This window comes from Aulostomus chinensis, chromosome 20 (assembly GCF_037954235.1).
Source record: "Aulostomus chinensis isolate RoL2024-O1b breed Wild chromosome 20, RoL_Achi_v1.0, whole genome shotgun sequence".
Taxonomy (NCBI): domain Eukaryota; kingdom Metazoa; phylum Chordata; class Actinopteri; order Syngnathiformes; family Aulostomidae; genus Aulostomus; species Aulostomus chinensis.
This window is the reverse complement of record NC_141339.1, coordinates 12243307-12267683: the sequence shown is the minus strand read 5'-3', so window position 1 is coordinate 12267683 and position 24377 is coordinate 12243307. Positions and strand designations below refer to the sequence as shown.

The following is a 24377-nucleotide window of genomic DNA, read 5'->3' as shown; positions in this document are numbered from 1 at the left end:
ATGTTCATTCTCAGCGAACAAAAACATGATTCCCAGCTTCAGTTGATTATACACCGGTGAAGACGAAGTTATAAAATAGTAATTTGTATTCCATTTCAACCCAAAAAAATCCACCCCTGATTGATCAAACTATGGAGCTTTTAGCAGGTATGAATTTGCACAAATGCTTTTTCTTAATGTGTATTATTTGTCCTCTGAATTGGAAGACTCAGCATCCTGCTTGTGCTCAGTCCTCGTGCAGCACTTGCTGTCCATCGACTCTACTTTGTGGTTGATCTCCATTTCCTTTTAAATATAAAAGTAAGTGCTGGCAGCTTGAAAGGAGAGAGTGTGAACGTGCCCTCATGGGACTGTTTGGGATTAAGATGCCAATGAAGTGAAGGCACACTGGGACGTGTTGAAACCCACAAGCTAGCACATTAATGTGGATGTGACGGGGACTCGACCCACCGGGTTTGTTCTCCCTTTTCCCATACACAGCCCTGACCTCCACTAGCCAGGTTGTGTGCTTTCTCAGCAACTGTAACACATGCTCATGTTTCAGTTTAACCCATCGATGTAACACGAGTCAAACAGAACTAGTGTCTCCATGACAGGCTGGATGACCATTTGTAGTTCAACAAAAGAAAGTTGAAATTAGGGTTTTCTACAAGAGTTCATCTCTCTTTTATGTTTTTATCAACCTTGTTTCAAAGATTGATTTCTTCCTTCTGTTATTGGTCGGAGGTCATACAACTCCTCTTCACCAAAATATTTTCTTAACTTCACTCTGACATGTCAAGTGAGTGGTTTACAGTAAACATGTTAGAGTGACCCTTTGACCTGCTTCTCGGGTGCCATTGCAACATATTGTGCCAGCATTGTTTTAATGTGCACTCCAAACAAATGTAAAGCCGACTCTGTAGATCCCGTCAACCCCACCAACTAGTTCGGCAGCTGTGGTCTGCCCTCAGTAGCATCACTGTTCTTCATGCATTTAACATTTAGCCTTCAGAAGACTGTCACTTTCATTCTTTTACATTTCACCAGTCATATCCTGCACGTGACTATTCATATTTTTTTCAGCAGTGCCTCTTCTATCCATGGTTAAAGGACTGTGGCTGTGCAATATGCAGAAATGGAAGTGCATGTGGAGACATAGTACATATTTTAAATTAGTTTTAGTTAAATATTTTTTGCAGCAGTCATGGAGCTATTGCTGTTTTGGCTTGACAGTGGACATCACACTGGGCAATTTTATAAAATTGAGTCCCTGTATTCAGAAGGTCACCAGACCCGCATAATGTCATTCAGTTTGTTTTGGTCTCTTCCTGGTTGGCTATACTTCTGTGAAATGTTGATGGGCTCCAGCAGAGCAGGTTTTAGTGAAAATGAGTTTTGACATGGAGAACAGGCCTCCTTAGATATGATATTTTAATTTTGTTGAACTGAATGGGTCAGAACCATCACTGTATCCACCACCATGGTGATATTTTTCCATGTTCTTATGACAAACTTGTCCTTACTGTTGTGCCAAAGCATTAGAGCTAAAAACACGACTCGACAGTTGGATAAATCGATGTAAAATGTCATAATGGACATTCCCTCACCGGTTGCCAGGGGAATTGCATAATAGCTTCCCTCTGTAGAACTGCATTTTGGATCAAATATCAAATACAGATGTCAAGTCCTAAAGCCAAAGAACAGTGGTATTAAAAATGCAAATCAAGGCCTTATGTTTTTCTCTAACTTCAAAATTTCCACACAGCTCACTCAACTCTCACTTGTGTTCAGAAAATAAGAGAGAGAAAAAAAATCAGTGCCACAAATTTACCATCCAAACTATTGTGTTTCTGGTTTACATGGCTGCTACCAGCTGCTTCGATATACTAGAGCAATGAAACAAGGAATTTTAAAATGGAAAAACGGTTGCATAACATCATACTAGCATTCTCACATAGATTACTGCATTCTGTTCACATGCAACATGCTTTCAAGACGATTGTGGCTTGGTAGTACTTGAAAACCTTGCTCCTTTTTGTAACAAACAGAAAGGTATCGACAAGAAAAACATGTAGTTATAAATCTCCTCGCCTGCATTTCAGTTTTCATCTGATTTTTTTTTTTTTTTTTTTTTACACCGTGACTCTGATATTCCACCTACTTGGGTCATCAGCACTTTCAGATTTCATTCATTTTGACTGGATGGATTGGAGGAACTTTGCCTCTCACAGCACTTTTGTCAGGAGTATTAGCCTAACATAAATGTCTGTCATGCTGACATTTTCCTGTCATAACTCTAGAGTCTCCAGACTGGCCCCCAAAGCAACTGTGTGAAATGCTAAAACACATTCATTTTTGAAATAACCTGATTATCATTCTTGTCACCCTGACTAGTTTTATGACCAGTTTTATTACATTACAATACGTCAGTCCTGAGCCTCACAAGTTCTGACTTGCATTCTAAACCTTGTTGTGTTATGAAAGAAGCTTCACTTAAGCATCACTTATACTAGCCAACCAAGTCCATATTTTGGAATGGGCGTTTCTCAGGAATCAAACGTACTGTTATTTAAAGGGGTACAATTTATTCCAAGTTCCAAGTATCCTGATTTATACCTCAATATACAGGATTTCACTTCCCTTGGGGAATATTGGAACACTTTCAACCCATCACTCACTGCAAGTTATGTAATTTAATACACTGCATTTCCTGTGCAACTCCACTCATCATAGATTTCTGCAATATTTTTATCAGCTCTCTTGTCTGCACGCACATTTCCAAATGGTTTCGCAGAGTTTCTGAAGTTTATAAGTTCGTCTATAGCATGAAAATGAAATTATGTGTTACTGCACTCAGTTAATAATCTTTTTGTATGCTGGATATATGTTAGTCCTGATTTAAAGAAAAGTCTTGCAGGAGTGGGTGTGTTGCTGTGAAGTAGAAGTTTGTAGATCATTGTTCTCATGGAAATATTTTTTCTGTCTTTGCGAAAGCACCCTGAGGAACCAGTGCACTAATGCATCTATATCAGAAAGGCAAAAATAGCCTCACATTGGGAAAAGCATCTACATGTCAGTCTGTGTCTCTCCTCTGCAGACGCTTCCCTGTAAAGGAATAAGACGAGTCTTAGTCTACGCTTATTCCTATCCTTGATTAATTGTGAGCCAGGATGTCGTCTCTCTTAATTACGTGGATGAGCAAAGGTCAACTTGTGCATAACGTAATAAGAGCATTGTGCAGTATGCTGAGTCAAACGTGTTAAATCCAAGTACAAAGTGGAGCTTCACCCTACACTCTAGGTTCACGCAGCTCTACACAAGTGCATTGTAGGACTGTTTATACACTTGCAGCAGAGAAACTCATTAACACCAGCCCTCTCACGCCACAGGGGCATAGATGTTCTCTGTCCTTTCTCCCCCCATTTGGTATTCATTCTACTCTCCCAGTATTAAATCCTTTAAAAAGTGATACTTTGGAAAAGTGGCATTATTTCAAAGCAGTGGGTTTATTCAGATACTGAGATCACTGGAAGCAGCCGTCAGTGGTCTGACCCTTACAGTCGAGTTACGTAAGCACTCCGTCAGCTGTCAGCCAGCTGTTTTTGGTTGTGCCTGATAGTGTATTGTTGCTTGCTGCACAGTTTTTTTTGGAGGAGCAAAAGCCTGTTTGGTGGCATTATTATCACTCGATAAAACGCTTTGCAGCATAAAACTGTTGCCTTTTTCATGTAAAATCACTTCATAACGCTTTTAAGTGCATGGGTGTGTGTCTGTATGCTTTAGAACAGTTATATAAATCAAAACTTTAGCGAGCGCTGAAAGAGTTCACCAAGTTCTGCTGGAGATGAGAAAAGGGAAAAAAGTGTTAAATTGAATTCAAACCAAACGTGTGGACTTTTGTCTTAATGAAAATGTTAACTAGCAGTGTCAGTGCAGCTCTGTGTTAACAAGCAATGTTGATGACATATTTATTTGCATAACCGACAACTCTAGGGTGCCTGGTTCTTTTGGTTGTTGTAAATCAGACCTGCAGTGTGTCCGCACTTGGCCATGTGCTCTTGCTACTACTACAGGAGGAGTCCTGGGTCCACAGCGATGAGTTGGAGCTGTGTGGGAACAGAACATCACCATACAGTGTGTCGCTGCATCTCTGGACAGCTGCCAAATGCTGTTAATAGCTGAGCTGAGGTCAAGTTTGACAGCTCTAATAACCCTGAATGCACTCACCGTCTAATCCATAAAAGGCTTTACAATCAAAGCCTAGAATGACTGGGCTGCCTCTGTCCAGCAGTTTAGAGAGATATATTCTGCCATAAATCAGATATCTAGTGGTTATTTTGCATTTGACTTTGAGTTGATGTCAAAAACAATATGTCATTGTCATTTCACAGACCAGTCTCATGAGCAGTTTTGGCCTTCACCCCCCCCCCCCTTTTTTTTTTTTGTCTCCTCTGAAATTTTTCCATTGAGCATTAGGTTTTGCTCTCTACTGTACACTAATAATAGCTCAATGTCTTTCCGTTCTTTGTGTGATTCCAGATGCCCCCTCAGCAGAGCAGCAGGAACTGTTCACCCAGAAACTCCAGCAGTGCTGCATGCTCTTTGACTTCCTGGACTCGGTGACAGACCTAAAGAGCAAGGAGATCAAGAGGGCCACACTTAACGAGCTAGTGGACTACGTGTCCACCAACAGAGGGGTGCTAGTGGAACCTGCATACCCGGAGATCACTAACATGGTGAGAATAAAGGGTGCTTTAATTTTTCTAGTGCTTTGTCCAACTTCAAAACTGTAACAAGCCCACATTTTTCTGCGTGAGTTCTTGTACCTGCTCAGCTAGTAAACCCTAACAACACCTCTGAATTATCAAACAATTATGAGATATCCTCTCTCAGCCGGTCTTTATTGTCCTGAGCACTTGAGCAGGATTAAAAAATTGGAGCTTGAGTGTGTGTCTAGACAGGTAGTGTCACGCAAATGCAAGTCGCCATATCTCCTCAAAATCCCCTACCATACTGCTTCCATTAGAACTCAAAAGCTTGCACAGAGAAACAGGCTGTTTGGAGTTTCTCACCTCATCTGTGACACTCTGTTCCTCCGTCACGAACCATGTATGGGGAGCGGAGTTGAAAGGATTTTGTCTGCAGTAGTAGCTGCTGTACATTTCAGCACAACTGAAGCTAAACAGTTTCCCCTCTATAACTAAACTAAAAAGACTGGAGTTCATTGATGGTCAGGACAGAGGAATTCACACATCAGTTGTTGAGAAAATCAACCCCCTATAAAGTGTCTTTTGCCAACATGTCAAAGAGGCCCTGAACAGCCTAGTTTCCTCCCACAGTACAATAGTGACTCATATGCAATGTTTGGAACACAGCAGTATGTACTATAGTTGGTGTTGCTGTGATTCACACATACACATAGACACACACACACACACATAGCGGAGATTATCATGATGGGTACGAATGAGCACATCCACCGCTGAGTCAAGGAGTCCTCAGATTACTGATGTGCTACATACAATAATCCATGTCATACCTTGCAACCATTGATTTAGGACTCAGATTAAACAGCGGTCGTTAAAGTGCTTCACGGTTACATGTAGAGTTATTGTCAAACCAACATTTACGCAGTCGAGAGCAAAAACGAGGTGATGTGGGGTTTATTCCCAGTGTGTTTTTAAAATGAAACACATTTGAAATCCACTTGGTTTGCACCTCCCTAAATAAATCATCCTTGCAAAACTGAGGAGTGAAACTTGGAGAGAGAAAGAGAGCATATTAAACTGGGAATATTTGATGCTTGGGAAGAACATAAGATAATCAGCTGTATATAAAGTATATTATTAAAAAGTGGATGTCTTCTAGTGTGATGTTTCATGGTTGACATTGTCATAGGTCAATTAAGTAGACAGTGCCCAACCCTCATTTCCACAGCAACCAGCTGCAGAATGCATCTGTGCAACTGTGCTGAAAATTACCATGCACCCACACTGGGCGATTCATACCGTGCCCAAGCACATTTGTCCCCAAAAGTTTGGTTCACTTGACTAGCGTGATTTCTCCGTAACACGCCCAGGCACGATACGCTGTCTTGGCCCTGGCACAGTACACTTTTAGCTTCATCTCGCCCCATAAGAGTCCTCCCATCTTAGCACTGTGACTCAATGTCACATAAATCCGGTCCCGCGGGATTCCCTACCAAATGTCAGACTCTCTTGTACAGCTCAGTGATGATGTAAGCATGCTCAGACCAGGTCTCAGGCCTGGGACCAATTTGAGCGAGCTTTTGAACTTGGAAGGGCAGTAAAAGTGGAGCTGAACTTGACACTCAGATCAGCTAATGTTTGGAGCTCAAGAGATTTGCAGGCTAATGTGATGGACTTTACCATAAATTATTTAAAATTGTTAGAAACAGGTCATATTAGCTGGTTAATAGGAGGCAGATGGACAAATGGGAATTTGTTTTCACTCTGTCGAACAGTTTTAAGTAATAAAAGTAAAACCAATCGGTTATGTTCAGCTTAATACAATCATACTCTTATGTAACACTTAAGAATTTCTGAATACATTTTCAATGTGTTTTAAATGGATAAAATAGTAACCATGACATTCACTTTTTGCACACAGTGTGTGTAACTGCTGCCAAAAAAAGAAAGCGTGAACATGTTTTTTAATAACTGAACTATGAGTAAGTGTTTCATCACACCTACTCAAAGACAAGCTAATATTGATTTTCAGGCACTTTTAGGGTCATATTATCAGATTAATTTGAAGAGCCACAGGGGAGAAGCAGAACACATGACTCTGGCTTTCCAACAGGTATTCTCAGTGTTTATTCTTTACTATCTCACTCATCTGTGCAAGGTAGAACAGCGGGATGGCTCCAGAGAAAGGCCAGTCCCGAGCTGAGAGTCTGAATTACAGGCATAGTTCTCAATGAGGTTAGACAAATAACAGCTGCACTTTCAGTAGATGGGTTGATAATAGCTCTCCCAGATACTCCATGCATGGCATCACATGATAATGAAAAGGTGAGCAACCTATTATTCTGCTGCTGTGAGCTTTCGTCTGGGGTTGTTAAGAGGTTTCTCTTCAGTGTAAAAGAGCTGTGTACTGACTCTTAAATTAGTTCTACTATTTTATTTATGTTTATATATATACACACACATATATATATATGTGTGTGTGTGTGTATTAGTAAATTATCGAACCAGATAGAGGATGATAACACAACTTCTGCCAGTATTGTTTGGTTTCGAATTAAAACAACGCCACGTAACTTCCCAGGATGACTGTAGAGAAGCATTCAAAGTCAAACAGTATTTAGATAAAAGAGGGAATTAGAGGGAATAAATCTGAGTGGAGGGGAGAAGTAGAGACAGTTTTGTTTTGCTGTAAGATGTCACAAGTTAAAAAGGCCCACATTTGCTGTTCATTGATAGTGAATAGTTGAATGGATGACTGCCTGGAGGCCTTTAAATCCTCTAGAAGCCTGCTTTCTCTCAGATCTCGTTAGTGTTAGAGTAGCCTAGTGTATCGAGCTAGAAAGCGATTTGTATCTCCTCGCTGTGAGCTCTTCAGCATTGTCTGGTTTCAAATTCCTTCACTGTCTTTCTCCTCTCCCATCCGTATCATTTAGATTCTCTAGCTGCCAACAAGTCATTTACTGTGGTCTTTAGCACTCCAGCATTAGAGTGTGCTTCTGCACAGATGTCCACCCAATCACATAATGCCAGCTTTTCATGCGCCCCTCTTTGCTGTGTGTCACACTCAAATTTACTCTGGCTAAAAATAACAAGATGAGATAGAGGTGGCTGTGACCAACCTGCAATGATTGTCTTTAGTACAGAATGTTAATAGGTGTTTGTGGTACATGCGGCGCTGGTAATGGTTTTAGCAAAAACCCTTTGTGTCTAGTTACATTAAACGTGTTCAGAAAGACATCGTTGTAACACAGTTCTTTTGTGCTGTACTTTCGATTCTTTAATTTAGTGTCGCAATTTTTTATTTCCATTTGATATTGAGTGTGCAATTCACACCCAACTTCTCCCTCAAGGAACTGAAATGTCAGTGTGATGGAAGTGTGTTCTGAAGTGACTGGCTGCATCTCTGTTTGTTTGTTTTTTTTATTTCCACTGTGGAGGACGATAGGGGTGCAGCGTCCTCTACGCTGAAATGTGTCATAATGAAAGGTCTGTGGGTTTGTTCGTGGCATCCAAAGAACCACCTTGCTTTCAGAAATTCCCAGATGTCACTTGGTGGAGAGCTCCCATGTCTGGTCGCGCACACAAGACTCCAACGACATGAACAATCTTCAGTGTAGAAAAAAAAAATCAGTGAAAAAAGATCAAGTTGTCACAACCTCATAAAAGCAATTCAGATTTTTCCTTTATCCGGTCATATTTATTTTTAAGTAATAGTTACCAGTAATTGTCCGGCTCTATTTCTTCCCAGTTTTGCTTGGAATATGTTTGAACATTATGTATTGCTATTAACGGTTCTCCTTTTTTCCACAGATCAGCACCAACATATTCCGGACACTTGCACCAAGTGAAAACCCAGATTTTGACCCAGAGGAGGATGAACCTACTCTAGAGGCTTCATGGCCTCACATGCAAGTAAGACTAATATTTTAGCCTGACAGCGCTACTCTCTCTTTCTCCCTCTGGATCTCCCCCCAGGCACAGCTACATCAGTGCTGGGGATTTTTTTCAGATGCACAACAGTGTGCTTCCGAAGTCACCCTGCTACACTAAAATATCAGCATGTGATATGTCTTAAATGGAAGTCTAATCGAGTTGAACTACAAAATACCTCTGAACTGCTTCACAGTGGAAGGGCAAAGCGTGATGGGCAACCACATCCTAGGTGCAATGTGACTCAACCGAGATGTTGCATGGCTCCATTGCGGTCGTAACAAATTCCTCTTTTATTGTCCAGCTTGTCTACGAGTTCCTCCTGCGCTTTCTTGAGAATCCAGACTTCCAACCCAGCATTGCGAAGCGCTACATCGATCAGAAGTTTGTTCTACAGGTACGTTTCAACAATTTTCCTCAAGACTCAGGCGTTTTAAAGATATTGACCATCCTTGAAGTATAACACTTGCCTTGTTATATCAGCGGTTAACATAAAGCACACATATCACAGCTGTTCCTGGATTACAATGTTACAGTCATTATCATCAGTATTAGTTTTACACATGACATCATTTCATTCTTCAACCATTTTTGACTTTTGTTCAAGTTTTAATACGTTTTATACAATTTTTGACATTTGTGTATTAGATGCGCTACTTTCTCACACCAATTCCACACGCCATACAAAAGTTCTACTACAGCCTACGTGAGTCTAATATCCTAATACTTAATGTGTTTGACATGAGAATGTCTGATCTAAGTGAAAGAGAGTCCACTTCAGCGTCCTTGTGCATTGCTGAACATCTCTCCTGCATGACTGCTATCACAGTGGATAGTACCGGTGGTTATGTCAGCATCTGATTAGTCAACGTATCTCATCTGCATTCAAAAATGGAGCAGAGAATATCTGTTCAGAGAACAGAGATGAGTCACTGATGGAGCAACTTGAATGTATGCAGTTAATTTTACCACAAGACTCTTGACACCTATTTCAGGCTTCTTTTGCTGGAAATCCATTTTGTAGCTGCTTGTTGGAGGGAGCTGTTCCTGTGGCAACTTGTCAGGCTCTTTATCGAGTTCCCTTTCCAATTAAGTGAAACTCTCAGTTGTCTTTCATCTCCAGAAACACTCCGGTGGTGTCTGTGCTAGCTGCTACTGGTACTCATGCTAGCTCACCTGCTCCTGTGCCTGTCCTCTGTCTTTCTTCGGCAGTGAGATTAGCTTTTATGGTCTTGATCTAAGCTTTTCCTGTTGTGTAGTTCAGTGTACGTGGCTGGCCTTTGATGTAGAATGGTCAGACAGTCGTTCAAGAGAACAGGATCATCAGTGATGGGGTACATCTGCACTGGCTCAGTACCCACCTACTGCAGGAATGCTGCACTTCTTCTCTGAAGCCATAGGGTGAAGCAGCAGCTAACAGGAACCACAGGGCCTGGAATGTTGGCTGGGCCATATCCGAGGTGCCTGGACTGATTTTCCATGATGTGAGTGTGTCGTGGGGGAGCTTTAAATAGCGGCCTGTTGTTTACTCTTTCAGAGAGGAGAAGGGGACTGTGGTCGGAGCAAATGAAAAGGAGGTGGAGGTTTGGGTGGCAATTAAGGCAGGAAAAGAAGGCCCATGGTTTGGTCCTTTTAAGTAATCATAATATGCACAGCATGCGTGTGTCGTCAAATAGTCCTCTTAAGATGAGCACACACACACACACACACTCACTGTAAAGGTCAAAGCACAAGGGCAGGAAAAACTTCCTAGATGTTCACCGGCTTGCCAGATACACACATTTATTGATCAAGAGATCCAAAAAATTAGGAATATATGTCAGACTTAGCAATTTCACACTTTCACACTCAAGTTTTTCGGACCATGTATCTACCTGCTATGGATCAACTAGTGCCAAGAGTCATGGGAAAACCATCAGGAGCAGAACCTGTGTTGGCAAAATGTGTCTTCCCGAGGGCTCTGTTTTTTCAGCTTGTATATCACAGTAAAAATAACTTGATGTTCTAAAAGCCTGTGGTTATATTTATGTTTCTGATGTTTTTGTGTCATATCGTTTACTGCTCTGCCACAACGCATGTCCTCAAACTCCACAGGGACACCGGCACAGTGCTGACATGGTGCATGCTTCATCCTGCACTTCATACAGTGCACAATACAGCATGCATGTTAACTACATGCTAGTTGCCGTGCAGTCACACTGTGTGAGCTGGACTGTGAGTGTTCTCACAGGTCAGTCTCTTGACAGTTTCATCATAGAAACTGATGGCAGCCTCTCAGGTTTTGTTGCTTAAAAGTGTGTAAACAATTAGGAACCTTTAAAGAAAAGTCTGCATTGTTGAACCAGTCTGAAGTCTCTAGGATGGCCCTCCATGTTGGGGCAGAAGTAGTGTACCTGTAAACACTGTCCTACCAGTAACATGTGCATTGCAGGATGTTGCTGTTAGAATGAAATATATCAATTTGTTTAAAAAAAACAAAAACAAAAACAAAAAAACCCACTCACACAATCTTTTATTAGGACATGATTCATCAGGCCACCCAGGCTTCTGCTCTGTCCATGTTCCAGCATGATTTGCTATGTCTCCAGTTAGTTTCACAAAGGAACAACATTGGGAGTGAGCATCATTTCTGGTCAGGCGTGTCCTTGAGAAAAAGCAAGGTTTGGGTTGTTAGGGTTGGTTAACATTTATGACCAAAGGTTCTCATGGAGGCTCTGACACAAGCCATGTTTCCATTAGTGCATTTTAATTCAAACCCCAACCATATGCATTAGAAAAGGCTTAGGCTTGAAATGCACCGTATCCGTCCATGACCCACAGCTACAATGACACTGCATCTTTTTGCCTCTTCTTTTTTATTTCCTGACAGGTCTAATTATTTTTTCCTCCAGGCTTTTAAAATGACAGACTCACCATAGTAATGGCTCAATTGGTGCTGCGAGGCAGGCAGTAAAGATCCCGTGTTTGTGCTGCAGATGTACACGTCTTGTACCTTGTATTTTGGGCGGAATAGAAATGGAAAAAAAATTTCACACCTCCTCAAGGTTGTTTTGTCTCTTTCAAAAAAAAGAGTTGAGGCACTTATGTGAGTAATGAGTGATCTTGTGAACAATGAACTCAAATGAGCCTAAAATGAAAAGAACTTCCACCGATGGGTTACCTGTTTATGAGTGGCTGAGTGATGCGGGAGGACAGAGGGGCAAACTGATTTTGGTCAGTCACAGATTTTTAGGAAAATTACCCATTTAAGAAAAAAAAAAAGAGCAATTACATGCTGATTTTGGTTCGAAATGGTTTAAGACGGGCTACATAGTTTTACTGGAGGTGTTAAATACATGCAACTGAACTATAGTCAGCCAGAACTGCAGCAATACATGTGTGCGCGATGAACCCCTTTCCTAGGCATATACAGGTTTTAAAATAGACCGTCAGCTCTGTCACCAAGGTGCCGATGGCTTGCTAACTGGGAGATAAGGCCCATACTCTGATCTGAACCTGAAAAAAAAATTCCTCTCAAACTCTGTAGGATTAGCTCGGTTGCACTCAACCGCACTGTAACAATGAATCATCATATGTTGCTGCAAATAGCTCTAACATGCCAGGGCATTCATATGTGTTTACAAGCATTCAGGCACACTAACTGCTCTCCTGCTACATAGGATGTTGGTAGCTGGTGAGTCCCAGCTTGACTCTTCATACTTATTTACAGGAATTAACAGTGAGCACAATACATTTGCTCCACTGTTAGCCTACAGGGAGGCAATGTGAAGAATAACACAGCATGGGATTTAAATACATATTTCAGATTTATTTATTTTTTATTTTTTTGGAGATAGCATTTTGTACAAGAGTTTCTTGAGGCTTTAAATGTGTGCATCACAGGAAATCAGTACATTTTAAAAAATGTGTAATGAGGTTTTTTGAGCTTCGGGAAATAAACGAGCAGTGTTGCCACATCACAGCCACATTTTTAGCCTCCAGTAATACCGTTAAGTTATTTACTCTTAACTTTTATAATGAGACAAAATGGGAGCTCAGCAGGCGGTCAACCACATCATGTGTCCACTTTGCAGCAGTTGGTCAGAGCAGCATGTTAATGATCAGCACCGATTTAGTGGAGGAAACCCTGAGTATTTTCATTTATTTAAGTAAATAACACAGTCCAAAGTACAGTAGTAATGTGTCGATTGGCCATGACGCCAACTGAATCTACATGTCAACATAAATTATCCACCCACTGCCCACACAGAGTTGTTTTCCTCACTGATTTGTAGCCCCCACCTCCCTGCATCTGCATGGCCATGTCACTCCACCTCTCCGTTGCCTGGTTATGCTGAACAATGAGATTCACAATGAAATCAAAGTAATCTAATCTTTCAACTTTTAGCGTCATGAAGAAACTGCGGTGGACGTATTAAATCTCATAACAAAAGGCAGAGAATGGAGCATGTGCAGGGAATGAGGAATCTCAGTTATATCTTCTGGAGATTCGGTTCTTTTATCAGGGAGATGACACGATCCTCAGTGTCCTATGAAGTGTGTTGTGTTTTCGGAGATAGAGTCTGACAACGCAGAGGAAGATGTTGATGCTCCCGTTATACTTGGTGCTGCAGGTGTTGTGACTTTGAGAAGTGGGTCAGGAGATGAGTGTTGTTCAATGCACCTTGTGTTGTTTTGTCATAACAAACAATGTTATAACCTGAAGTTGATCCACACTCGTGGAATTTTTCCCAGCGTGATGTAAAATGTTTAGGTTCCACCAACCTTTGAGGAAAGAGAGAGCAGAACCAGGGGTCGGGGGAGCGTTTTCATTATGAAATTGATTTAAAAACCCGCGATGCTCTACATACTGTTGTACTATATCATTTATTTACTGAAAACCCCATCAAGTGAGACCTGAACTATTACCTGTTTATTTCATTCATTGTTTGTTTGTAGCTTCTGGAGCTGTTTGACAGTGAGGACCCCAGGGAGAGGGACTTCCTGAAGACCATCTTGCATCGGATTTATGGAAAATTTCTGGGGTTGCGAGCCTTCATAAGGAAGCAGATCAATAACATCTTCTTGCGGTGAGTAAAAGGTTTGGTTTGGAGTACAATGGATCAGAAAATCCCACAAAATGTCCCAAATTACCCTTTTAGGAGACTGCCTCAGGGCCAATTATTCACAGAAACACACTATTTTACTGGGGAGCGTGAGAATATCTGTGAATGTAGTGGTTAATAGAAGCTTCTAGTAATCAGGTCGGGTGTCTCTACTGCAGAAATTGTCTAAGAGCTCCAACAGCCTTTTAAAAAACTTCTGGATCCTGACCAAAATTTGCAGCACAGGGAGCAGAGATCAGACAGAAAAAGGCACACGGCATAATATAATGCAACCATGTTAAAAAAAAAAGAGATATTTACACTGATGTGGTGTATTTTAAAAGCTATGCTAAATTTTGCTGTGCCTTAACCATTTCCATCCACTCCTTTCAAGCAGTATTGAATACACACATCATGATAACTGTTATTGTTTGCGTCTGATGAATTGTTCCAGTGCTTGCTGCTGTTTTAAATCTGTCAGGAGTTGTATTGCCTTCGCCAGAGTGAAAACACACATAGGATGAATTGATGAGCTGCGTATGCACACAGATGAATACGTTCAGCATAAATCAGGCACAGCTCCCCTTGAGGAGATCCAGAATCAGAATATAGTGCGGTATGCTTGTTGTGTTTAAATTCCTGCTGCTGGTTTTAATCTGTCATGAGTCACAGCTCTTCACACATGGTGGAAACACAACCAGGAATGTGCAAAAGGAACTTTTCCAATCCTGCCTAAAGGGAAGCTTTTATACTGTACAAATGTATATTTTCAATTCTGGCATTCCATGATAGGAACTCTGCATGATTCACAGACTCAAAGTTATGAAATAAATCCTTATTCATTGTATGTCAGCCCAACGTAGTTAATGTAACCTGAGGCGCTGAGTTTGTGCTACCTTGTCAAACAGTCAAAGAGCTATAGACACTGCAGCAGGCAGTAAAAGCAATATTAGGCTACACACCGTGCTGAGAGCTGCACGCATATGCTGTACGTCCGGGCAACCCTCAAATACATGACTCATGCCATCAGCATGGATACGTCATTCTGCTGATGTTTTTTTGTTGTCAAACTAGCTGAATGTCCACACATGGCGGAGTCATAGCTCATCAGCAAGTGTGGTGTTTTCACCAGAAGATTTCCCCAGCCTTTGCTAGGTCAGATGAGTATTTACCACTTGAAAAGTTACAACCGGCAGAGACACAGTAGGTCTCTACAACATATTGACAAGAAAAAAAACTTGAAAGCACTAAGGACTGATCAATGGGATTTTTGAGGCTAATTCGGATATTCAGTAGTAAAAAAGTAATGTCATTGATTAATCTGATATTCTCTATGTATATTTTATAGCAGTTGTCCCTCAAATACGTGTGAAATACTTGTCACCTACCAGGATACCTACTGGTGGGAGACCATGTTACTGTGTATTAATTACTGACGTCAATGCAGCACAGCCTGCACAACATCGAGCGTTGGCATCAGCTAATATCAGCGGGTCAATTAATCAGTCAGAGCCTAGCAAGCAACAGGCTAGCTTATGCAGGCTAGCTGAGCTCAGTGTGAGCGAGTCTGACATGAACATGGATAGCATCCCTTTAGGCCCAGTGTCCACACTCTAGTCCACACTGACAAAGCTTTGTTTTACTGTTTAAGTTTCTGCAAAGGATCAAATGAGATTTTTCACCATTGTAGAAAAATGCCATTTAAAGCACATCACCTGACTGTCAACGCCTGACATAACGGAGAGAGCGCAGATGGAGGCATCAGATATTCCTGACAGCAGCGTGTTGATTGTCTAACCCTGGTGTTGCTGCGAGACAATGGGATTTAAATGATCGGAACAAGGGGACTCTTGATGTCATGTCCAACAGGCAAGGTGGCAAAATAGGTGCACCCACTTCTGTCACCAAGGATAAAAATAGTGCCACAGTTGTTAGGCTCTGTTTGTTCATGCCATAAATGAGCAGCTCGATGGCTGCGGCTTCAGCCAACAGATGCAGTGAGTGACAGATGCGTGGGTCATTAAGCAGATTCAGGTCCAGAGAGTGGAAGAAGCGACGAAAGAGAAGAATGTGTGTATTTCCCTCCTCGGAACTAGAAAAAGAAGTGACACTACTTCCCTGCCAGCCCAAAGCCACGTGCACATTTGTGGCTAAAGGCAAATGAAAATTAAAATAAAGCCTTTAATCTCACTCTGAGTGTGCTGGGTTTTCCTTGGCTGGAGAGTCCGACCGGGTGATGGAACATTACTGGAAATAATCGCATACAAAAGATAACTTCATATCAAATTCAGCCCCATTCACATCAGTGGTAATGATCAGTATTTGGTGTTGTCAGAGTTGGTGTTTGACACATGTCATGATTTCCTTTGTCGATGCATTTGTTTCCTTTGTAGGTTCATCTATGAAACTGAACATTTCAATGGGGTTGCTGAGCTCCTAGAAATTCTTGGAAGGTGAGACATGTCATGAAGATTCGCAGAATTGATTGCAAATGACAAATGCTTAGAGTGTGTACGTGGGTATGGGTGTGTTTGTGTGTTAACAAATTTCCTCTTGTTGCTGCTCGGTTGTGGTTAAACTTCGGTCCAAAATATCATCACTCTGAGTTGTAGAGTTCTGACGAAATGAAGTAAACAGTGCAGCCAGTTTAGTGCGGTTTGATCTACTGTAAAGCCCTGGTAGTTCGTCGCATTTTACATTGGTTTGTTGGTTTCATACACGATTGTTATATTTAGATCACCTATAAAACCAACAAATCAACCCAAAATGCAATCATACTGAAGCAACATGACTCAAGGTTGTGTGGACCGTCTCTGTCCTAACGACCAGGTTCGCGGCGTCTGTCGTTTGTGGGCTGTAACTGCATTGAGTGCGTGCGTCAGCGTGTGTCAGTATTTGTGACTCTTTGTGTCCGTGTGTGATGAATAAATGCACCACTGCGCCGCTCCTTGTCTGCAGCATCATCAACGGCTTTGCACTGCCCCTGAAGGCCGAGCACAAACAGTTTCTGATGAGGGTGCTCATCCCGCTACACACAGCTAAAGGACTGGCCCTGTTCCACGCACAGGTGGGAACCATACTCTATATGTGCTGCATTCTGATCCTGACTGCCGGTTTAAAAACATGACTGATGAGAGTAAATCAGCTCCAGCAGGGAGGAGGGATGTTCTTCATTCCTCTACGACAGCACCTTCTAGTGGCTTGAAAATGAAAATGTTTAGTGAGTCCCTGCAAATGACTCCATAGAGCATTCATTAGAAAAGCCTCGAATAGGGTTTTTTTTTTTTGTATGCTTTAATTGTATTCATTGTTTGTCCCTCAGCTGGCCTACTGTGTGGTCCAGTTCCTGGAAAAGGATCCTACACTCACAGAACCGGTACCTTTTATTATCTTTCCCTCCTACTCAAAGCCTGGAACCTAAAATTAGTCGATACTGCAAAGAAATCTGGAGCGGGTGCTACCACCCGCCCACCCAAACAGACCTTTAAAGAGTCTTTTTATAGAGAAGTTCTCCATTACATATGCAGGTAATCCGTGGGCTGTTGAAGTTTTGGCCTAAAACCTGCAGCCAGAAAGAGGTAACGTGTCGATAAAAGCACTTGACACACGACTGCAGTCAACAGGCTCGGCGTGTCCTTTCACGCTCTTCACATCTTATCCGCTTAGGTGATGTTCCTGGGGGAAATTGAGGAGATTCTGGATGTCATCGAGCCGACGCAGTTCAAGAAAATCCAGGAGCCGTTGTTCAAACAGATCTCTAAATGTGTGGCCAATCCCCACTTTCAGGTAGGTTCAACTTAAAAAAGAAAGAAAAAGAGTGTGTCACAGCTTCCAGTATTCCACAGCCCTTGTTTCTGCCTTACCACTAATGCACTTTTCAGCCATGAAACTGTAACATAAACTGCAGTTGAGACCCAAGTGTCAGTTCAGCAAATGGGCAAAAAAAAAAGAAAAGAAATGAAATGTGTGTTTCCATCCAGCACTCAGTCGGTGCCAGTCAAACCTCAGAATGATGGAAAACCGTGTGGAATATGTGATGAAAACACGGCACGTTTGTTAATGCACTAATTTGAAGCACATTGCTCTCCTCATCCATCTTCTCAGCCGAGTGGAATCAATTTCATGGGAGACACGCAGACACGGGAGACAAATGAAAGTAAAAACTGAATAAAGGAGTGCATAAAGAATGTTTCCACACAAGGCATATGACATCAGTCGTTAGTGGGGAAATGATGTCATTGGTTATCCGTGGCTCGTCCCAGTCTACAGACCTCAACCCAGCTGAACGCCTTAATCAAGTTTGGAGAGAAATATGAGAAATCATTCACCATCCATGCAAACACCAGATGAGGGAGAACTACGTCTTTTCCTTTGATTTCCATCCATTTAGAATTTATTCTAGATGTGTTTTTTGCTTCTTCTTTTTTTAAAATCAAAACACAAACTCTATCATAGGAAGTGAAATTTGACTTGTTATGATGGAGGTCACCATATCGTTTCCTCTCCTTCTTGAGTGAATTAGAGCCGGCAGATTCCGATCAAAGAGGCCATTCCATTCCCTCACGGACGGCTGACTGCAGTCTGTCTACCCTTGTGTGTCGCAGGTAGCAGAGCGAGCGCTGTACTTCTGGAACAACGAGTACATCCTCAGCCTCATAGAGGAGAACATCGACAAGGTCCTCCCCATCATGTTCGGAAGTCTGTACAGAATCTCCAAAGAGCACTGGAACCCGTGAGTACACGCCAGTCCAGTTCTCCGCCGTCTAATGACGAGGATCTAAAATCAAATGTCCTCTAATCCCGCCGAGAGCGTTGGACTGCACCTCCACCTCATGATCTATACAGCTGAGGTTCTCCTCAGCATGTAAACATGAACATCCATGAGTGGAAAACCAATCTGTCTGCATGAAGTTGCCTGCATGTTGTCATGCTTCTGTCCTCTCGTAGTTTCGTTCACAGGTGCGCACTACAGTCACGCATCAAGCGTTTCACACATCAGAACATTTCTCCTGCATTACTGGTCTTCTGTAACCGGTGTAGTGTGATAACTCCAGTATTTCATGTGGAGGATTCAGACTAATAAACTCACTGGCGTTATTTCAACATAAATGTCTCCATGGTGACATAAAACATTTGCTGCTGAAAGCTTTGTAATCCACCATTTCCCACAAATCCTGGCAGTATGCTAACATATTACTCATGGAAGCGCAGAGGTTTTGATAGTTTTGAAAAACTTCTGTCACTAGAGAGTTACTTCTCTCTCCTCCCGCACCGACGCTGATGTGAGGTGGTGTAGCATCTGTCTGACGTGTTGCTGATGGAAGTTTGTCTGGTCGGTGTGCAGGACAATCGTAGCTCTGGTCTACAACGTGCTGAAGACTTTGATGGAGATGAACTGCACGCTGTTCGACGAGTTGACTTCCTCCTATAAAGCCGACCGACAACGGTGAGTCACGTCGAAATGCACTACGTACTTCAAAGTTTGCTGTCGGAAAACTGAACTTTGGCTGCTGTGAAGCAGCACTTTGGCAGTAATTTAGTTAAACCTGAAGTAGAAGATGAAGCGTGTCGAACTTCACAGTAATGAAACGGTGTGAAAGCAATGCAACATGTCAGCTGATCAGACTCCCTAAAGGCCACAACCACAGCTCAGTCGTGAGCCTGGCTGTGGACGGATAGATGTAGGCTATTGTTGACAGTCTCTTAGCAAAGTGGGACATCCTTTTATGCTACTGTAGTAGTTTATGGTACAATATTCCTCTACTGCAGTACTGGTGAAGGTCGAGGCAGGAGACACATTTCCGGATGTCCCTCCATCTGAGGACGCGTCCCTCACACAGAGGATTTCCTTGGTCGTTGTGTCTTTGTAGGATGTAGAACTAAAATATTTCCCCTCAGCACAGCTCTTGACAGTTCAGTCCCCTTCTGCAGGTCAAGCTGAGCGTTTTAGAGCGCCCTCTGCTGGAAGATAACAACTTAAACTCGACTGCACTTTGAGATAGCAAATGTTGACTTCCATGTTGTTGCTGCAGCGTTGGTTTCTTCTTTTGTCTGATTGTTCTGTCTGACTCTATTGAGTTGTAGCCACCGTTAGCTCCAGCTGCTACACTAAGCTTCCACAAACATTTCTGTCAGTCGTTGCTGGTTGACATAAAGTCCATCAGCTGCAGGCAAGTGAATGAGATACTTCACATTACACTTGTATGAGTAGAGAGAGCGTCACCTGGCCACGGGTGGAATGAAGCACAAGTTTGTTTTAATGCAGAATGCACATGAGTAAAGGAATGAAATGGTTGGTTCCAGGGAGAAAAAGAAGGAGCAGGAGCGGGACGAGCTGTGGAAGAAGCTGGAGGAGCTGCGCCTCAGCAACTCCACACTTGTACAGAACAATAGCCACATGCTCCAGAGCGTCCTCAACAACAAGAATAATAACAACAACAATAACGACAACCAGGACAAGGCTGCTGACGCCGCCATCACCGAGGACGACCGAGCTCCCGAGGTCAGCGCGGCGGCCAGTGAGAGCACCCCATGTGCCAAATGACACTGGACGTCCGTTTTTGTAATTCCAGTCTGACCGCACGTTCAGGACCATCAGGGGAGGATTGACAAAGATGGAAAAACACAAATTACACCTCAGCAGTATATTAAAGTCGTATACTTTGAACGCCAGCATTTCTTTGGCAACAAAAAAAAAACAAACTGAACTTAAGAGTATTTTTGGATGTTTCAGTGTGGCTGCAGTATCTTGTTGATTTGTCTGATTTTGTTATCTTCGACGTATGACACACGGAAGGGGAGAAAATAATGATGACTTGAATTCAATGTTTCCGATTGTGCTGCACTTAGACAAAGCTGAATAGCTAATCAAAGATGTCTATTTTTTAATGTGCTTTTTTTTCCCCCTCCTTTTGTTTTTCTCGTCGCTGCCAACACACGTGTGTAAATGTTAAAAGGAAGAAGGGACTTTTGGGGGCTTCGGAGGCAGACGGGACCAGTTTCTTAGAAGTGTAGTTTTCAGAAATATATGTATAGCTAAGGGCTGTTGACAGGTGCAGAGATACATTTGGCCAAAAAGGATTAAAAAAAAAAAGAAACTTTAAAGGATATTCACCTGAAATATAGTTTGATATTTCTACAAGCGGCTCTGTAGAGTTGCTCACATTTTGGTTGAATGTTTTTGAGAATAGTTTTGTGTTTCAGGCGTGGGTAAATTTTTTTTTTTTTAATTCGGTGTAAACCCTGAATTTAACTCCTATTTTTTATAAAAGATCATTTAAACTAAAATGTTGAGACGTGGCTTTCCTACAACAACAACAGCAACACAAAATTTCTTCAGCCTGAATGGAATAAAAGTTCTACGTTCAGTTAAGCTGCATATTTATCTTATAAATACAACAGTGGCATTATCTCGGTAAGCTAAAACACACAGGAGCCCTCGTGGTCTCTTGTTTTTCCTAAATCTAGAAGAGGGAACTGTTTTGGGATTGTTTTGATCTGCTGATGGATTATGACAGGATGCAAGATGGGCTTGATTGTACTGTATATTTGTTAAGTGCATATATGTGTATTTTAGTTTGGAGGCTACTTAAAGGGAAACGCCACTCAATTTAAAGGGGACCTGTTATGCTTTTCTTTATTTTCTGTCACAATAGAATGTTTGATGCTCATAGTAAGATGGTTTGAGGTTAATGATGAGGTAAATGTTTTGTTTTGTTTTGTTTTGTTTTTTTAGTTCTGAGACGAGTTGACTTGTCCTGGATGTCTGTAATGGTCATCTGCAGAGCACACCCAGGGATGCTGCCTCTCCGCGGGCTTCAGGAAGTTGGCCGGCTGGGCTTTTTGGGGCTGTAAATCATTGCACCCTAGTGGAATCCCCCCCCCCCCCCCAAACAAAACAAAACGCCAATATAAAGCTGGAAGTGAGCATAATACGTTCCCTTTACTATTTTCTGTACAGTATATTGTTTTTGTGGTCTGGAGAGTGCAGCAGCCAGGACCAGGAATTGTTTTCTCTCTCAATTCAAAAAGTCACACAAAACCGATTCCCTAGTTTTTAATGATGAAGACATGAACTCCTACATCAGATAATTCCACAGGATTGTGTTCTGAGCTCGCCTCTCATCTCCCGTCTCCTCAAAATACTCTCAAACGTGTCGGTTGGTGACCACTGGGAGCTGAGAAGCCTGCGTTCACTCGTGACGGACTGCTCTAGATCACAGGAACGACTTCTGAGACGTCTTCTTTTTCTTTCAATCGAATGGAGTTCCCTCTAAATCTGAGTGTCTGCCCTTTTTACTCTTAAGTTAATATTTTTTAGGTCCAGTATTTCTGATGCCTTTCTGTCAGTACAGCATTCCAATGTCTGTGACGTTACAAATGTGTGGGAACCTGTTTTGTAATCACAGATCTTACTTTAGGTTTCACCATCAAATAAAGTCTATTTTATCTTTCTACTCAAAGCAACCCACCGTCTCTTTGTTGTTCCGCCAGTGACGAGCTGCAGTACCTGGAAGTGACCCACAGATGGCGCCAGTGCGTTCCGTTAGATATCTCCTGGCCCACTCGAGTGTTCTCATAGCTGCATATGCAAACGCGTGTAGTTGAACGTCACTTTGGATCGTCGGGTCCCATGAAGACATCCTGGCAGCAAAATATTGAAGCGTGTTTGCAGAAATGTCTTTCACTGATGGAAGTTTCATTTAGGAACTCTACAAAGCAGAGGTGCGACTGAGGCTGCAGGCAAACGTGATGAGTCGTTAAAATGACTTAAATAATCAAAGTAAGCATTGCAATTGGGGACCCTACATGTTTTTCCCTAGCAAAAACAAAAATTAAAAAAAAAAAAAACTGATTTTTGATGCTGATGTTAAACAGCCCCGCTCAAAAGAAGTACTTTTCAAATTTGGGATATTTTTTTGAATTTCAAATTTCTCCCAGTTCTGTCCTTCCTGGTTGCTGCTCCAAGCTCTTTCATTCACGCCAAATGCTGACTCAGCGTGCCAGGTAATACGAGGCGGTGCTGGGTCCGCCAACCGAGGGTGTGTGTGTGTGTGTGTTCATATACCAACCTAGGCCTTCAGCCTGTGTGTGAGACCTTTCTGCAGTTCACATTTTCTGAGTTTTATACAGAGAAAAATGCCTGATGCACTTTGATTTCACTGTCCCTGTATTCTTTTAAAGATAGAAAACTTAAATAAATTATAAATTAAATAAATAACGAACGTTAACATCGCTTTCAGGGGTGTATCATGTACACAGTCAGTCTGCAAATCATACGGACATAAAACCTGTGGACATGAATCGTAAATTTGACAATGATTGTATGTGTGGCTCTGACACTAAAGACTCCTGAAAGATTACACCTCTGAATTTTACTGGGAAATGTGCAAAGCAAAATGCAAAAAGAGAAAAACAAACAAACAAACAAACAAATCATTTGCCATCCCAGTGCATAGCAACACCTCCCTCATGCTATCTGTTTTTGAGAACTTGCGCTTTCTTTAGACAGCGTGATGCCATGCAGCTCATCGCAACTTTCTGGAGCACTAAGAAGGCGTGCTTCAGCTCAGGAGGGTAGTCGAGGTTCAAAGCCTTCATCGGACCAAGTAACACGGCGACAGCTAATACAAGACTGTCCAAATCATGCAGCGCCGTCTGGCCTTCCAGGACGATCCCGATGTCCTCTGGTTTCTCAGTGGCATCTCTTTGTGTGACGACATATCCCCCCCCCCCCCTCCTCAATGGATCCGTCACCGAGGGTGTCGTCTTCTGCCTGAAGAGTGCACAAACGGAACCCAAAACACATTACACACCGGAAATAATATACCTCTCTCTCTCTCTCTCTCTCTCTCTCCCCCCCCCCCCATAAGGTCATAATTAAGAAAATAACACACTCTGAGGTAGTGCGTTATTTTCTTAATTATGACCTTATGGATCGTCCCCACTGCTCTGGCAATCTTAGTTTTATGAGGCTAAAATGCCGTGTGTGTTGAAACTATTTACCAGAGCGAGACCTGTCTGTGGTGCTGAAGCGCTTTCAATCAGTGCCAGACTGTTCGATCGCTCCACTCACGAGAGGAGGCCACCCTACGGCGGCGAGGGGAAAGTTCAAGAGACACCCTTAAGTAAACTGTTCTCCGTCAACAGTACCAGCTGAGAACCACCTTTCTATGAAATCTTTCTAGCGGTTCCCTTTGTAGCCAAGGCCAAAATACTCAAAGATAGCATCAGCAAGTAGAGCTCAAGCGATGAGATGCTGCAAGAAGCAATAACGAGCATGAAAAGAAGGACAAACGTAAAATAACTCCGAGCCACAATATTGTTTCCGCCAAACCTCCACTGTAACCGATGAACATATTTCATTCATCAACACTTGCGTTATGAACGCGTGCTCCAAACCAAATTTCATAAAATCACATACCTGGTGAGCGCTGGCCATCTTGCCTGGAAGTCTTACATCATGGATGTGTCACGAACCATTTCGTGTCTCCTATACAGATATCAGATTCCCCAGTAGGCTGGAGGCAGTCGTTCCCTTCAGACCGCTTTAGGTTGTTGTTTGTTTGGTTGTTTGTTTGTTTGTTTGTTTTTTACACCAAAAGCAGCACTTGATTTTCCCTCTGCTTTGTGCTTGAGAGGTCAGCATCACCTCAGGACATCCCAGCGTTCT

The 24377-nt window shown here is 42.3% G+C and overlaps 1 protein-coding gene across 2 annotated transcripts in view; it reads left to right on the top strand.

Moving 5' to 3' along the window:
• Positions 1–22171, top strand: part of ppp2r5a (protein phosphatase 2, regulatory subunit B', alpha isoform) — a 30563-nt gene extending 8392 nt beyond the window's left edge. Inside the window, exons 2-14 of one of the 2 annotated variants that reach the window (XM_086188793.1) lie at positions 4522–4718; positions 8502–8603; positions 8926–9018; positions 13560–13690; positions 16099–16158; positions 16664–16772; positions 17028–17081; positions 17233–17283; positions 17372–17495; positions 18314–18437; positions 19050–19151; positions 20009–20207; positions 21441–22171. In XM_086188793.1, coding sequence (XP_086044919.1) covers positions 4522–4718; positions 8502–8603; positions 8926–9018; positions 13560–13690; positions 16099–16158; positions 16664–16772; positions 17028–17081; positions 17233–17283; positions 17372–17495; positions 18314–18437; positions 19050–19151; positions 20009–20207; positions 21441–21446 — 1352 coding nt within the window. In that variant the 3' untranslated portion in view covers positions 21447–22171. Of the gene's footprint in view, positions 1–4521; positions 4719–8501; positions 8604–8925; positions 9019–13559; positions 13691–16098; positions 16159–16663; positions 16773–17027; positions 17082–17232; positions 17284–17371; positions 17496–18313; positions 18438–19049; positions 19152–20008 lie in introns of both variants that reach the window. The other variant, XM_086188792.1, reaches the window with a different exon arrangement.
• The last annotated feature ends 2206 nt before the right edge of the window (positions 22172–24377 follow it).